Here is a 15898-nt window from a genome sequence, read left to right as displayed (position 1 = left end):
GTAGAGTACATACCTTACTAAGCACAAGCCTGGGATTCAAGTACCACTACCACAGAGGAGCACCATGGCAACAGCATCAGGAGAGCTCCACTGTTGATGAAGCAAAGTCTCTTCTTCCATCTCTCTCTCTCTCTATCTCTCTGCTTACTGCTCTCCCTATCTGAAATAAAATTTAAAAATTAATTAATTAAGCCTGGGAGCAATGGAATTGTACATGGGTGAGGTACTGGGATCACAACAGAGAGAAAATAAACAGAAATCACCTTTCTAAGACATTTTATTCTATTCATTTTAGATCTAGCTCTTCTGTGTTTCACAACAGTATGTATGGTTTTTGCTTCGACGCAGTAAAGATTTCCATAGAAATCACAAATAGGAGGAGTCAGGCGGTAGCACAGTGGGTTAAGCGCAGGTGGCGCAAAGCGCAAGGACCGGTGTAAGGATCCCGGTTCGAGCCCCCTGGCTCCCCACCTGCAGAGAAGTCGCTTCACAGGTGGTGAAGCAGGTCTGCAGGTGTCTATCTTTCTCTCTCCCTCTCTGTCTTCTCCTGCTCTCCCCATTTCTCTCTGTCCTATCCAACAATGACTGATGACATCAATAATAACTACAACAACAAAACAACAAGGGCAACAAAAGTGAATAAGTAAATAAATAAATATTTTAAAAAACTCTTAAAAAAAAAAGAAATCACAAGTAGGGAGTTGGCATAATCTTGGCTTATGCATTAAGAAAATTGGAAAGCATCCTGGAGATGACTCAGCAGGTAATATGCAATATGCTCACTTGACAAGTGGGGTTCCAGGTTTACCCCCAGAACTGCAAGGAAGCACCAAAGAACTCCATGGACAGTGAAGGGGTTCTTGTGCATTTGTTCACTTTATTTCGAAAAATACAGAATTAAAATTAGGACAAGGAGGCAGCTCAGTGGTGCTGCATAAACATGAGGGTTGTGGGTTTATTCTCTAACTGAAAACAGTAGTAGTAATAACTATAATAACAGAAAAATGATAAGTGTTTTGTACTGTAAGATGCTTTAGTGGTGGGCTGGGGAGACAACATAGTGATAATACAAGACTTTCATTGGGATTGAACTCAGGTCCTTATGCTTGAGAGTCTTGTGCTTTATCCACTGCACTAACTCCCAGACCACTATCTATCTCTCTCCCTTCGTCTCTCTTTCTCTCTCTCATAAAATAATACAGGATCCAGGAGATGTGTCATTGGTAGAGTACACACTTTTATCATGTAAGAGGACCCAAGTTTGAGCCCCTAGCCACCCCAAATGGCAGGGCTTGGGGGAGAGGGAGCACTTTATGACTGGTGGAGTAGTGTAGTGGTTTCTTTCTCTCTCTCCCTTTAATTTAAAAAATAAAGATTGGAGTTGGGCGGTAACACAATGGGTTAAGCGCATGTGGACAGGCATAAGGATCCCAGTTCGAGCCCCCGGCTCCCCACCTGCATGGGATTCCCTTCACAGGTGGTGAAGCAGGTCTGCAGGTGTCTGTCTTTCTCTCCCCCTCTCTATCTTCTCCTTCTCTCTCCATTTTTCTCTGTCCTAACAATGACAACATCAATAACAACAACAATAACAACTACAACAACAATAAAAAGACAACAAGGGCAACAAAAGGGAAAATAAAATTTTAAAAAATTTAAAAATTAAATAAAAATAAGAAAAGTGCTGGAAGTAGAGGAATTGTGCAGGTGCAGAGCCCCAGTGACAGCTCTAGTGGCAAGCAAAGGGAAAAGAAAAAAAATCAAATTTTTAAAATTGGCACTTGTGGGCTGAGAGACAGCATTAAAGTTATGCAAAAGACTTTCATGTGTGAGGCTCTGAGGTCCCAGGTTTAATCCCCAGCAGCACCATAAGCCAGAGCTGAGCAGTGCTCTGGTGTTTCTGTGTCTTTTTTGTTTGTTTGTTTTTATTTTTAATGAATACAGCTAACAGCTTTCTTTTCTTTTTTTTTTTTAACCAGAGCACTGCTCAACTCTGGCTTATGGTTGTGTGGAGGATTGAACCTGGGACTTTGGAGCCTCAAGCACAAGTCTCTTTTGCATAACCATTGTGCTATCTCTCCCACCCTCTGTGTCTTAATCTCTATATCTCTCTCATTAAAATATTTTTTTTTTAAAATTAGCACTTCCAGTGATACTTTTATTAGAGCTGGAACTATGAACAAGAAAATGATAAGATGGAAATGAAGCCAAGCTCATGTACTTGAAAATTACTTGATTCCTATTGTCTGTACTATGAGAAATTTCCATCTTAAGTTTAAAACAGGCTTGGCCAAATTTCCTCCTATTCTGCAGATGGTTGACTAAAGTCCAGGAAAAATAACCCAGATGTGATTTTTTTCCTACCCCACCCCCTTATAGGCTTATTCTTGCCTCTTCCCACTATACATCCAGTAGACAAAGATAAGCTTGATATAGACCCACAGAACATCTTCAGGACTTTTTACATTTGACAGCCAGGTCCCTAGGGACTCTAGTGGTGTCAGTGTCTAGAGCTAGAAGTTCAAGGCAGAAGGGAAGCAGAGTCAAGACCATCTTTCTATGGAGCAGGAAGGAGAAATCCCTGTTCCTCAATGCTGAGGGAGCATTGGGGACCCAGTGCACTTCAGCTGGTGGTGAGAGTTGTGCACAGATAAGAAAGTATAGATAAGAAACTACACTTGTTTACACAACTGTCTTGTAGATCATTATTATTTTCTCCCCAATAAACTAGGCAAATAAAAGTGATTAGGCAAAATAAATAAATAAAAAAAAATAAGAACAATAATAATCTTCCTAGAGCCATCAGCCTTTCCCACATGCTAGGAAACTGCAAATATAAACCACACAGTAGTGAGAACAAGAAGGAAAGCAAGACAGGGAAACAGCTTCCACACAAGTTCGGTGACATATCTCACCTGGGCCAAGCAGAAAATGTACAGTCCCCAGTGAGGGAGCCACAGTACGAGGAAGGCAGTAAGGATGCTCTTGAGGATGACTGCCAAGCTCTCAGCTATCACCTGCAAACAAGTAAAAACTTAAGAAGCACACGAGTGATGGACAGAAAACCTGGAGTCAGGGTTACCCTGATGGGGGTGGGACATGGCTAGACACAATGTGGGTGAAGTTCAATTTGGGCTGAGTGGTAGGCCTCCATGATTCTTCAGTATATTACCATGCTTTAGGATTTACACATTACAGTTAAACTTCTGTATGCATTAAATGATATGTTATAATATGATGATAGATACTTATTTTTAATTTTTTATTAGTGATTTTGACAAGATTATAAGATCACAGGGATATAGTTCTACATGACACACATCACTAAAGTTCACCAAAGCCCCAGTGATAACCCTGAAGACAAAATAAATAATTAAATTAAATTAACTTAACATGTTACTTTTTCCCAAATATTTATTTATTTATTTATTTTTAATTGCCACCAGGATTATGGCTGGAGCTCAGTGCCTGTCTTCATGGTGAATCCACTGCTCTTAGTGGCCATTTTTCCTTTTTTAAAAATTCTTCATTTTGATAGGACAGATAGAAATTGAGAGGGGAGGGGGGACACAAGGAGAGGGACCTGCATTACTTGCTTCCCTACTCCTGAAACATTCCCCCTGCAGGTGGGGAGTTCAAATTCAGGTCCTTTCACATGGTAATGAGGACTGAGGGGGAGGCTTGAGTGTGGTAACACCAAGTATGCCACCACATGGCATCTCATATGTGCATATTAAAAAAAAAACAAACAGGAGTCAGGCAGTAGCGCATCAAGTTAAGCGCACGTGGCGTGAAGCACATGGACTGCATAAGGATCCTGGTTCAAGCCCTCTGCTCCCCACCTGTAGGGGAGTCACTTCACAGGTGATGAAGCAGGTCTGCAAGTGCCTATCCTTCTCTCCCCTCTGTCTTTCCCTCTTCTCTCTATTTCTCTTTGTCCTATCTAACAATGACAACATAAATAACAACAACAACAAAAAACAAGGGCAACAAAAGGGAATATATATATATATATATATAATAGAAAAAGCCAACTAGGGAGTCGGGGGTAGCGCACCGGGTTAAGCACACATGGCGTGAAGCACAAGGACTGGCGTAAGGATCCCGGTTCAAACCCCCGGCTCCCCACTTGCAGGGGCGTCGTTTCACAGGCAGTGAAGCAGGTCTGCAGGTGTCTGTCTTTCTCTTCCCCTCTGTCTTCCCCTCCTCTCTCCATTTCTCTCTGTCCTAACAATGACGACATCAATAACAACGATAACTACAACAACAAAAACAACAAGGGCAATAAGAGGATGGGAAAAACAATCTTAGGGGGCCAGGCGGTGGCACACCCAGTTAAGTGCACATAGTTAAAAAACACAATCTTGCCCTTATGTTTCATATATCCTATTCACAGAAGGCACACTGACCTTGAGTTTGACAAACATATGGGCTTGGGCTAATACCCAGAAGGGTTCTCCCACAACTTCCACCACTGCTGAGAGACCAAACACCACCACTCCAGCTCCATAATGGGGGATGGCATTAGGGTCAGGCACTTCAAGCAAGTGTAACCAGACCCAGCCCAGGAACAAGGACCAAAACACACCCAGGGGGACCCTAGAAAAAGGAAACACATGTTTTAATGTGCTAGATATTAAAATTTATCAAGATATTAGCATTGAAAAGAAAAGAAATAGAGCTATAATAAAAATAGCTAACATGGATTCAGGCACTGGCTAATGTCAGGTGCTATGATTCAAATCCGTTATCTTGCTGAGCCCTCACAATAACTCTCTGTTATTAAGCCCATTTAAAAGATGATGAAGCCAGGACTGACAGGCCTGGGATTGGGTAATTTGGCCACAGACATAGATGTTAATGAAGGGTTGATATAGTGCTGACATAACTCCAATTCGCTGTGTGATACTGAATCAAATAGCATGACTGCCAGAAAGCATGCGCCTACTGCCAGCTCTCAGAGTTAGTGAAGAATAGTAGACAGCTGGCTCTTGTGCCCAAAATTACCAATAGCCGCATGCTAAGTAGACCTTCATAGTCAAGTCACCACAGAAACTCACATGTGATGGCAGTTAATCACCACTCCTCTAATAAAATAAGCACCTAGCAGCCCTCATGACAGTCACTTCCACAAGTAACACGGAGTTGTGCAAGAGTGGTATTGGGAAACTGCCCCAACTGCCAGCCCTCTCTCAGGGATCCCATTGCAGGAAAGCCATTAGAATTCCAGCTTATGGATGTGGTCCTCAAGGAGATTCTAAATGGCTCAGAACTTAAATCAGCATGACAGAATTGCAGAAATACAATTTGAAACCCCTCAAAGGCTTAAAAAAAATAGTAAGACTGAGCTGAGTGATTGTTAAAAGCACAGAAATTGTGCTTTTAAAATAGCTCAGCTGGCAGAGCATCATACTTTCATGCCTGAACATCAGACTTTGACCTGTGGTGCTACAAGTTCCAGAGTGATGCTGCCTTGGCCCCCCTTACCTGCTTGCCTCCCTCCTTCCTTCTCCCTCCTTTCTTCCCCTCCCCTCTCCTCTCTGCCTTATGTAAAACTCCCACATGTAATCAAAATCTTTAAAAAATCAAATTATATCAGTAGCGCTAGTAGTTTTTTTTAAAGCACAGAAATTAGGGAGCCGGATGGTAGTGCAGCAGGTTAAATGCACATGGTGCCAAGTGCAAGGGCCAGCATAAGGATTCAGGTTCAAGCTCCCCGGCTCCCCACCTGCAGGGAGGTCGCTTCACAAGTGGTGAAGCAGGTCTACAGGTGTCTTTCTCTCCTTTCTGTTTTCCCCTTCTCTCTCGATTTCTCTCTGCCCTATCCAATAACAACAACAGCAATAAGAACAACAATAATAACAACAACAAGGGCAAAAACGAGGGCAACAAAATGAGAAAATAGCCTCCAGGAGCAATGGATTCGAGATGCAGGCACCGAGCCCCAGCAATAACACTGGAGGCAAAAAAAAAAAAAAAAAAAAAGATGGTGTAGTTCAGTGGGGTCCAGGGTGCGTATTAACAAGTGGAAATAATTTCCAGTAAGGGTAGACATAGCACTAGAAACTCAGTAGTCCCCTACCCTTACCTCCTAGGATTCTCTTCCCCTCTCCTGGCCAATTTATTTATGAGAGAAAGAGAGAGGTAGAAACCAGAGCATCATGCTGGCCTATGTGATCCTAGGAACTGAACTAAGGACCTAACATTTGACAGTCCAATGTTTATATATTGCATCATCTCCCAGGTCACCCTCCTGGTCATTCTAAGAGAAAAGAAGTCAAAGAGCTCCCGCCATGCAGGAGCTCTCCCCTTCCTGTCTCACACCAAGTCCCCAGAGCCCCCCTGAAAAACTGCAGCTGGAAATAGCTATACTTTAGACAAGTGCTCCCTTCTAAATTGTAGCACTGACTACAGATTTTGTCTTTGTGATACTGTCTCCTGCCAAAGCATAACTCACGTTAACCATAGGAGGTTGAGGGTCTGGCTCCAGTCTCGCTGGGCAGCCCCACTCAGACAAGCTCTGCGGAAGGCCTCTCTGGCCAGGAAGGTAGTGGTTGAATAAAGCAGTATCAACCTGTAAAAGAAAGGCAGGGGTGACATTCATTGGTTGGGTGCATGCTCTGCATCTAGGAGGCCCTGGGTTTGATATTGGCACCAAGAGAAGGAAAGACAACAAAAGGAAAGCAGCAGTCAATATCCCCTCCACCTCCACCCCCTGCTTTATTTCAAGAGACAGACAGACACAGAGGAATCAGAGCACTGCCCTGGCACATGAAATGCAGGGAAACAAACTTGGGGGCTCATGCATATAAGTCCAGAGCTCTACCAATGAGCCACTAGTTTTTGTTTGCTTGTTTTCATAAAGAAAACTTCTAAGATTTTGCTGGAAATGGGGGGAGGAAGAAAAGGTCACAAGTCACTAGCAGTGGTGTGGGAAGGGAGTCAGTTTTTTTTTAGTTTTTTTAAGAAAATTTATTAAAATTTTTTTTTTCCTTTTGTTGCCCTTGTTGTTTATCATCATTGTTGTTGTTATTATTGCTGTTTTAGAAGTCAGTTTTAAAAGGATCCTGCCACTGAATCAAATAAGGGCTCAGTGAGTGTACCTACTGAGACTTCTGCCTCTGATAGACACTGGCTTTAAAATGGTATTTCTAGGGGGTTGAATGGTGGTACACTCAGTTAAGCATACATATCACCATGCACAATGACCTAGGTTCTAGTCCCCATTTCCTACCTGCAGGGGGGCGCTTCATGAGTAGTGAAGCAGGTTTGTAGGTGTCTGTCTCTCTCTCCTCTCCCTATTTCTCTTGCCCTATTAAGTATAATAAAAAGAATAAAAGGGGGGGGGGAGGCTGCCAGGAGCAGTGGATTTGGAGTGATGGCATTAAGCTTCAACAATAACATTGGTGGAGGGAGTCAGGAGGTAGTGCAGCGGGTTAAATGCACATGGCACAAAGCCAAGGGCCAGCATAAGGATCCCGGTTCAAGCCCCCGGGGCTCCCCACCTGCAGGGAAGTCGCTTCACAGGCGGTGAAGCAGGTCTGCAGGTATCTATCTATCTTTCTGTCTTCCCCTCCTCTCTCCATTTCTCTCTGTCCTATCCAACAATGACGACAATAATAACTACAACAATAAACAACAAGAACAACAAAAGGGAATAAATAAATATTAAAAAAAATAATGTTGGTGGCAATAAAAAAAGTACTTCTAGTTGCCTGGGGGTGGGTAGGGTGGCCATCAAGCATGAGGTCCCAAGTTCAATCCCTGACAGATTGAACGTGCTAGAGTGAAGCTCAGATTCTCTTTCTCTCTTTCCCTCACGAGTAAATATTAAAAATAAATAAATAAATAAATAAATAAAAACAAGGAGAGATAGAAATGATGGCTATGCAGAAAGACCTTCATGCTTGTGGGACTAAATTTTACAAGTTCAAACTCCAGTACCACCAGAAGCTGGAGTGTAGCAGAACACAGGAAAATATAAATAAATCTAATTGTGTGAGCCTAGAGATGGCTCAGTGAAAAAGTGTTGGACTCTTAAGCATGAGGTCCTGAGTTTAATCCCTACCATATATGCCAGAGCGATGCTCTGGTTCTGTCTCCCTCTCATAAATAAATAAATCTAAAAAAAATTAAAGAAAAAAAGTTTTGTTTTTTTTTTGAGGGCCAGAGATGTAGCTCACCAAGTAGGGTGCAAGTCTTATTATTGTACAGCCCAAGTTTGAACCTTAGAACCACAAAGGAGGTGCTCTGGCATGGGGAGAAACTCTGCTGCTATGGAGTCTTTCTCTCTGAAAGCAGCTGGAGCAGTGAAATTGAGTGTGTACGAGACCCCAGTTACAAAATAAAATAAAATGGCACTTCTAAATGCATGGTCCCTAATTCAAAACCACCCAAGGAGCCTGACAAAATACAAGTTCCTGGGTTTTCCTCAATAGTACCTAATGTAAGAATTCACAGGCAATCCTTTTGTCCATCTAAGTCTGAAAACCTTTGCCAAACTCTGAGAATAGTGCCAAGGGTATATATTTGATAACTATCATACATAAGATGTTTTCTGGAACACACTGTCTTGTTTATCAGGACACTTCTGAGAAGCTGAGATACTCTGAGCAAGCCATCACTCTGTATATTTGTGTGTCATTGTGGATACATGTGGGTGTTTTTGATCAGAAAGGACAAGAGTAAAAGAAATTGTATCTAAAAAAATCAGGCAGTTAGCTTTCCAAGAGCCTCCAATAAACTGATGACAAGAACTCATGCTTTCATCCCAGCTACTATTTCCCAATTATACAATTCACAGGAGAGAGAGAAAGTGGCTGTTACAGCCCTGTAATTATGAAGCACATCCTCACAAACTGTGGACTGCTTGCTTCCTTGCTGTCAGCAGAACAAGAACACGGGCTTACATCTGAGGCAGGGTTTGCAGTGGATTACTCCCACTCCTTTCCCGGGTACTGAGAGCTAGCAAACCAGAACAACTGGCAGAGAAATGGGCGTCTGGAGGATGCTAATGGAAAACACTCCATGGGTCTGTTAAAAGCAGCTGCACCCTCTCAGTCCCCCACCCGTCTCACTCCTTCTCAGCCTACAGCTGAAATACCATTTCTGGCTAAGACCCGTGCTTCTCAAACCTGAAGGTGACACAGAGGGACAAAGGTTGAAGAAAGCCTGGCAAGGTGTGTGAGCTGTGGCCAAAGACAGACAATACCTCCTCTTACCTGACATTCACTATGCCTAAGATTTCCTTTGACAGGAAGCGAAGAATAAAAGCATTCAAGATAAAGGTGATCAATCGAAATAGTACCTGCAGAAGAAGAAGTAAGTCAGTCACCTGATGGAAGGACACACAGCAGTTTTGTGAGGAAGACTCTTTAGCCATTCATTCATTCTACACATCTCCTGCAATGTCATTTCTTGGGGTCTCTGGGCACTCCTGTATAGTCATCAAAGAACCCTGGAAGATACCTGGAAGTCTCCTTAACTGACAAAAAGAAGAATGTCCCAACAGATCTGGTCAATTTCTTTGGGCTCAAAGCCATGCACACTGAAGACCCGGTGAAGTAGCTCATCTGGATAGTGTGCTGCTTTGTCATGTGGAAGACCCATGTTCGAGCCTGCTCTCTTTTGAGAAGTAAGCTCTGGTGCCACGGTCTCTTTCTTTCTCCAAAAAAAAAAAAAAAAAAAAGAGGAAGAAAAATGTATTACTTTAGTTGTGGTTCACACTGTCCCTCCCTCCAGCCTGTTTAGCAATAACATGCATTTAGCAAGTGAGAACCTGCAGGGTATAACCAACTCAGTAGGAATCACAGGGCTTAATTTCTTTCTTTCTGGCTTAATAATATCTGGGGATCCTCAAGTGACATTTGATCTCTTTTGTTTAAAAAAAATGCATTTTTTTTATAAGGGAGGGAGAAGGAAGTAGAGCATCACTTCGGCATGTCATGCTGGGGCTAGAACTCAGGGCCTCATGCTCATGAGTCCAACACTTTATCTTTTATCTACTGCTGGGCCACCACTCAATCTTTTTATTATTATTATTATTATTGAGAAAGACTTGAGGAGAGAGAGAAAGAACCAGACATCATTCTGGTACATGTGCTGCTGGGGATTGAACTCAGGACCTCATGCTTGAGAGTCCAATGCTTTATCCACTGCTCCACCTTCCAGAACTCCCATTCAATCTCTTGAACTTCCAATTTCCTCAGTTAGAAAGACAGAAAAGGCTGTTTATTTACTACACGTGCCTTCTAGACTGTAATAATAATATAAAATGTCGTAGAAAGAAGGGAGTCAAGATATCACCATTACAAAGGGCTAGATTCTGAGATTTTCACCTGCAAAGTTACTGAGCAAAGAATCTTTTTAGGAGACTGAGGCTAGGTTGTAAATAAATGAGTCTTCTAAAAGGAGAGATGTTGGCTGGCATGCAAGCCTCACTTCCTCTCTGCACCCTAGGGGCACCATAGATGCAACTCAAATACACTCCAGAAGTGACAAATCACTTCTATCTAAAGCATTCCAAATTATGAAATACCCATGAAAAGCTGCAACCTAGAAAATTCTATCAAAGCACTCCAACAGACCTCTTTGGTTCAAAAATCCCCCCAAGAAAAGTGTAACCAAAAGGGTAGAGTGCAGTTTAATATTGCTCCTAAAGTGTCACAGAACAGAAAGTCTCAAACTTAACCTTTATGGAGTCAAAAGTGACCCTTGAGACTCTGATGAAAACTGTCACTCTCTTTAGAAGCAACTAGATATGTAAACCAAAATTTGTACTCAATTTTAGAGGTTTGAAGACAACTGTAGAGCCCTTAATGGATGAAGCACTCAGCTGAAGAGTCCCAACCCACCATTTAGTTGTCAGGCCCATCATCCTCTATCTTTTCTAAGCCTTCATTTCCTCTTGTATCAAGTGAGGCTACCTATCTCACAGCATTGATAAAATGAATAAAATGAAAGCACTTTGACAACTGCATACAAATGAGAGGTACTAATACCTTTCATTGTCTGAGAAGCCAGAGGATAAGCTTCAGATTCTTACAAAATACAATGCAATTTCCAAAGCTACTTTGTGTGGTAGCACAAATTTTGATACGCATTCAGGACCAGCTGAAAACACTCAAGAAACCTAAAGATTCCAACTTTTTAAAAAACACATTTTCATTGACTGTTAAGTGTGTCATTATCTAAGAAACTTAATGCCATATGTTATAGCCATCTCACTTACTTAACAGGTTTGATAAACGGTTCGAGCTAGTGAGATTCTGAGTGCAGACATATAAGTGTTACTTGGAACTGGGGATTTCAGGGCTGGACAGTGGTGCAGCAGTAGAGTTCGGTGTTATAATACACAAGGATCTAGGTTTAAGCCCCTAGTTGCCACGTGTGGGGAGGGAAGCACCACAAATGGTAATATAGTGCTGAAGGTATCTTTCTCTCTCAATCATCTCCCCTCTCTTAATTTCTGTCTCTACCCAGAAATAGATAAACGATAAATAAAATATAAAAATAAATAAAATTTAAAAAAAGAAACTGGGGCTTTGGCTGTGGACCACCAAAACAAAGCAAGTATCACAATAAAGGCAGTTACATGAATTCTTTGGCTTCTCAGTACACATAAACATTCATACTATTCTGTCAGAACTTGCAAGGACATTATATCTAAGATACACTGCCTACACCTTTTTAAAAATTTTTTTTATTATTATCTTATTTATTGGATAGAGACAGCCAGAAATTGAGAGCGAATGGGGAGATAGAGAGGGAGAAAGACAGACACCTGCAGACCTGTTTCACCACTTGTGTAGCTTTCCCCATGCAAGTGGGGACTGGGGGCTTGAACCCGGGTCCTTGTGTATTGTAACATGTGTGCTCAACCAGGTGCACCACCACCCAGCCCCACACTGCCTACACCTTAACTAAAAAATACTTCAGGGGGGTAGTGGCAGGCGATAGTGCAGCAGGCTAAATGCACATGGTGCGTAGCACAAGGACTGGCGTAAGGATCCTGGTTCGAGCTCCCAGTTCCCCACCTGTGTGTGTGGGGGGGTCACTTCATAAGCAGGTCTGCAGGTGTCTTTTTATCCCCCTCTCTATTTTCCCCTCCTTTCTTGATTTCTCTCTATCCTATGCAACAATAACAATAATAACAAAAACAACAATGAACAGTAAGGGCAACAAAAAGGAAAAAAAATAGCCTCCCGGAGCAGTGGATTCCTAGTGCAGACACTGAGCCCCAGCAATAACCCTGGAGGCAAAAAAAAAAAAAAAAAACAACTTCAGTGGCTTAGCAGGTAGAACACATGTTTTGCATGCATGTCAAATTCAGATCAGATTAATGCTCTGGTCTCTGTCTTGCTCTCATAAACAAATCTTTACAAATAACACTTTATTGCTAAAAACAAACAAAAAAATATAACCATCAAGTAGTCTTACTGGTATAAAATTACAACAGTAACATCAAAGATCATTAACCATAACTCTCCAGAACAGATATGAGAATGAAAAAAAGCTTGAAAATGTAAGAATTATCAAAATGTGCTACAAAGATGGAAAGTGAGGGGGTCAGGCGGTGGCACATTTGGTTAAACGCACACATTACAGTGCGCAAGGATTCAGGTTCAAGTCCCTGGTCCCTCACCTGCAGGGGTTAAACTTCACAAGTGGTGAGGCAGGGCTGCAGGTGTCTGTCTCTCTCCCTCTTTATCTCCCTAAACCCTCTCAATTCCTCTCTGACTCTATCCAATAATAGATGAAAATCACTGCTCTGGGTCCTATGCTTTCTGTGCATCTGCCTGCTTGCCTTTCCTTTTAGTGACATTTTTCAGTGTATTCATTCTTTTATCCATTTATTCCTTATGAGAGAGAGAGAGAGTGGCTAGTGTATCATTGACTGTCATTTACAACCAGCAGAGACAGACTTGCCTGATTGGGCAGGGTTGCTACAAATCTTAAAAGTGTAATCAAATATAATAACATGAGGTATACCAGAATCTGCTCCACAAGAGGCCCTTAATAGTAATTACCATCTTTGTTTGATTCTGTAAAGGACTTTATAGTTTAGAAACAATTCTTTTGGGCCGAGATGTCATAGTGGTAATGCAGCAGACTTTCATGCCTAAGGCTCTGGGGTCCCATCCTCTGCACCATCATAAGCCAAAGTTAAACAGTGTTTCTGGTAAAATAAATAAACAATTTAGGAAAAACTCTCTAACTGCTAATTATTTGGCTCACAACCATGTAGGGGTTGAAGAAGGTAGCAGAGAGCATGCTCTGCTAGCACAAGGAAATGGCGCTTGACCATAAATGACAGTCAGTGATACACTAGCCACTCTCTCTCTCTCTCATAAGGAATAAATGGATAAAAGAATGAATACATTGAAAAACGTCACTAAAAGGAAAGGCAAGCAGGCAGATGCACAGAAAGCATAGGACCCAGAGCAGTGATTTACTCAAGGTCACATGGCAAGCGAGTGACCAAGTTGACCATATCCAGTTCATATTCTACTATGACCTGTTTTCTATTTACAAAGCCAGTGAGTGCTAAGGTATCATCAAAAGCTGACATTATGAGTAAGTTACTGAATTCAAACAGTTATTTGACTAATGTTGTGAAACTGAATACAATGTAGGAAAATTAAGGTCACTTAACTCAGTGTTAGACAATTAGCTAATACTTATTATGAACCTATCTTGTGCAAGGTATTCCTTTGCACTTTACACAATGTCTCATTTCATACCTATAGTGACCAGTAAGAATCATTACAACAATTTTTAAAAGTCAGCTCACATGAAGTGCTTTTTTTTGGAAGTTTTTTTTTTTTTGCTTCTAGGGTTACTGCACTATGAATCCACTGCTCCTAAAAGCTATTTTTTTCCCTTTTGTTGCCTTTGTTGCTAATCGTTGTTATTATTATTACTGCTGTCATTGTTGGATAGGACAGAGAGAAATGGAGAGAGGAGGGGAAGACAGAGAGGGGGAGAGAAAGACAGACACCTGTAGACCTGCATCACCGCTTGTGAAGCCACCCCCTGGCCCCCGCAGGTGGGGAGCTGGGGGCTCGAACTGGGAATCCTTACGCACTGCGCTACTGCCTGGCCCCCATGAAGTGCTTATAATGTGCCAGGCAGTTAATGGGAATTTTATTTAATCTTCTTAAAGATGTTAAGGTTGCATTATTGTTCTCATTTAAGAGCAAGAAACTAGGTTCAATCTCCAGCACCACCATAAGCCAGAGCTAAGCAATTTTCCCAAGAGCAGGTACCTAGCAAAAAACAAGGTCCAAATGTGAGAGCCCAAGTCTGCCTGGGTCTTTCTCCCAACTCCCACATAAAACCATGCCTCTCTAAGTTAGATAGTAGAAAAAGGTCTTTTGTGAGAAGACCCAAGCAGTCCAAGAGTGAGACACAGAGGCATTGAGTCAATTAGAATGACCTAGGGTTAAAACAATGTTTAGTTTTTGGAATTACTGGCATGTGCCACATCTGAGAGTCGATGAAAAATAGGACCAAGAAGGCCTAAGACCACACAGTCGGAAGGAAGATGGACTCCAAATCCACCAAATGGACACTAGGAGCCAGCTACTACGTTCAATTCAATAATCTATAATAAATGAGTCTACTATACCCTCATGGCAAACTTGTAAAGTAGGTAATTACCGCTCCCCCTACTTCTCCCCTCCCCCCCTTTTTTCCCCTGATGAGGCACTGAGGCTTAGCAGGTGAAGTCGCTTATTCTAAGCTATACAGAAAACACTGGGCAGAAAAAAAAGAGAGAGAGAGAGAGAGAGAAAGAAAGAGAGAGACAGAGAGAGAAAGAAAAATACTGGGCAGAAGAACCAAGACTCCAACCTAAGCCAAGCTGAGGCCAAGTTCTTAGCTGTCACACCCTCTCTGAACACAGTGGAAGCCAAAGTTTGAGGCAGGTGCCTGACGGTCTGGTGTGGGCCACGGAGAAAATGAACCTCTTGTCTTAAAAAAGATGAGATCCGAGACGCTGACCTAACCCTTTCCCAAGTGCCATATGGGAAGAATATATACAATGCTCAGAAAGAAGTGGTTTGTCTGCAGTTTTCCCGATCAGAGCAGCAATAGCTAGCTCCCAACACATAGCTGCCGCCACTGCCTCCAGCCCTTTGAAACCCTTTCGTGGCGGGGGGAGGGGGGTTAGGGTGGATCCTCCAGAGCCCAGGGCCGCCTCCCCGCGGATTCCGGCTGCGGGATGGGTCAGTACAGGCCGGGCAGATAGTACCTGCAGGAGCAGACCGGAGGAGGCCAGCCGCGCAGCCTGGCCCAGCACCTCCTGACTGCCCATGGCCCCAGCGCCTGGGTTCGGCCACCGAGAAACACCGCTGCCAGTTGACTTCGTCGCGCGAAGATTGCGTCACAAAAGACTCGCTCATTGATTTGCTGGATCTGGACGGCGGAGGCGGGACACCATGCGTTCTGACCCTTTAAGTAGGCTAAATTCGGTTATGTCAGTGTACCCGCGCCACTTGCTCTCATTTGGGTGGTTTGTGTGCTTTCTGTGCCCATCTTTCCTTATCCTTTATGAAGTTAAATACTGTGACCGGTAATACGAAGCCCTGTTAAAAACCGACGCTCCTTCATTGCCGCTTCCGTCCTAAAAGCCAAGAACGGAACCAGTGACTCACAGGCCTTAGGCAGAGTCTGGCCATTTGACCTTCACCACAAAATCTGGAGTACTGCTCCCTGAATGATAAGAATGACCAGGCTCTGAATCGAAGGCCAAATTAAACACAAGGGCAATTTCATGTTTGGTTTCCACCTTGTTGTGGGAGATGAGTAAGGTGAATTTTAGAGATGTGGAATGATCAAATCCACATAATTTGCACCTGGGTGGAGAGCACCCCCCCCCCCAAGTTTGCCACGTTTACCA

General features: G+C 42.7%; 1 protein-coding gene across 1 annotated transcript in view; it reads right to left on the bottom strand.

Moving 5' to 3' along the window:
• RFT1 (RFT1 homolog) overlaps window positions 1-15356 on the bottom strand; it is a 56265-nt gene extending 40909 nt beyond the window's left edge. The window contains exons 1-5 of the mRNA XM_007526208.3: window positions 15251-15356; window positions 9219-9304; window positions 6455-6571; window positions 4407-4596; window positions 2913-3014 (exon numbers count right to left, since the gene is read on the bottom strand). Coding sequence (XP_007526270.1) covers window positions 2913-3014; window positions 4407-4596; window positions 6455-6571; window positions 9219-9304; window positions 15251-15313 — 558 coding nt within the window. The 5' untranslated portion in view covers window positions 15314-15356. The remainder of the gene's footprint in view (window positions 1-2912; window positions 3015-4406; window positions 4597-6454; window positions 6572-9218; window positions 9305-15250) is intronic.
• Window positions 15357-15898: the final 542 nt, after the last annotated feature.

The sequence above is a fragment of the Erinaceus europaeus genome, chromosome 12 (assembly GCF_950295315.1).
Source record: "Erinaceus europaeus chromosome 12, mEriEur2.1, whole genome shotgun sequence".
Classification (NCBI taxonomy): Eukaryota; Metazoa; Chordata; class Mammalia; order Eulipotyphla; family Erinaceidae; genus Erinaceus; species Erinaceus europaeus.
Note: the sequence above shows the minus strand (reverse complement) of the source record. Positions and strands in the feature narration are given on the sequence as shown.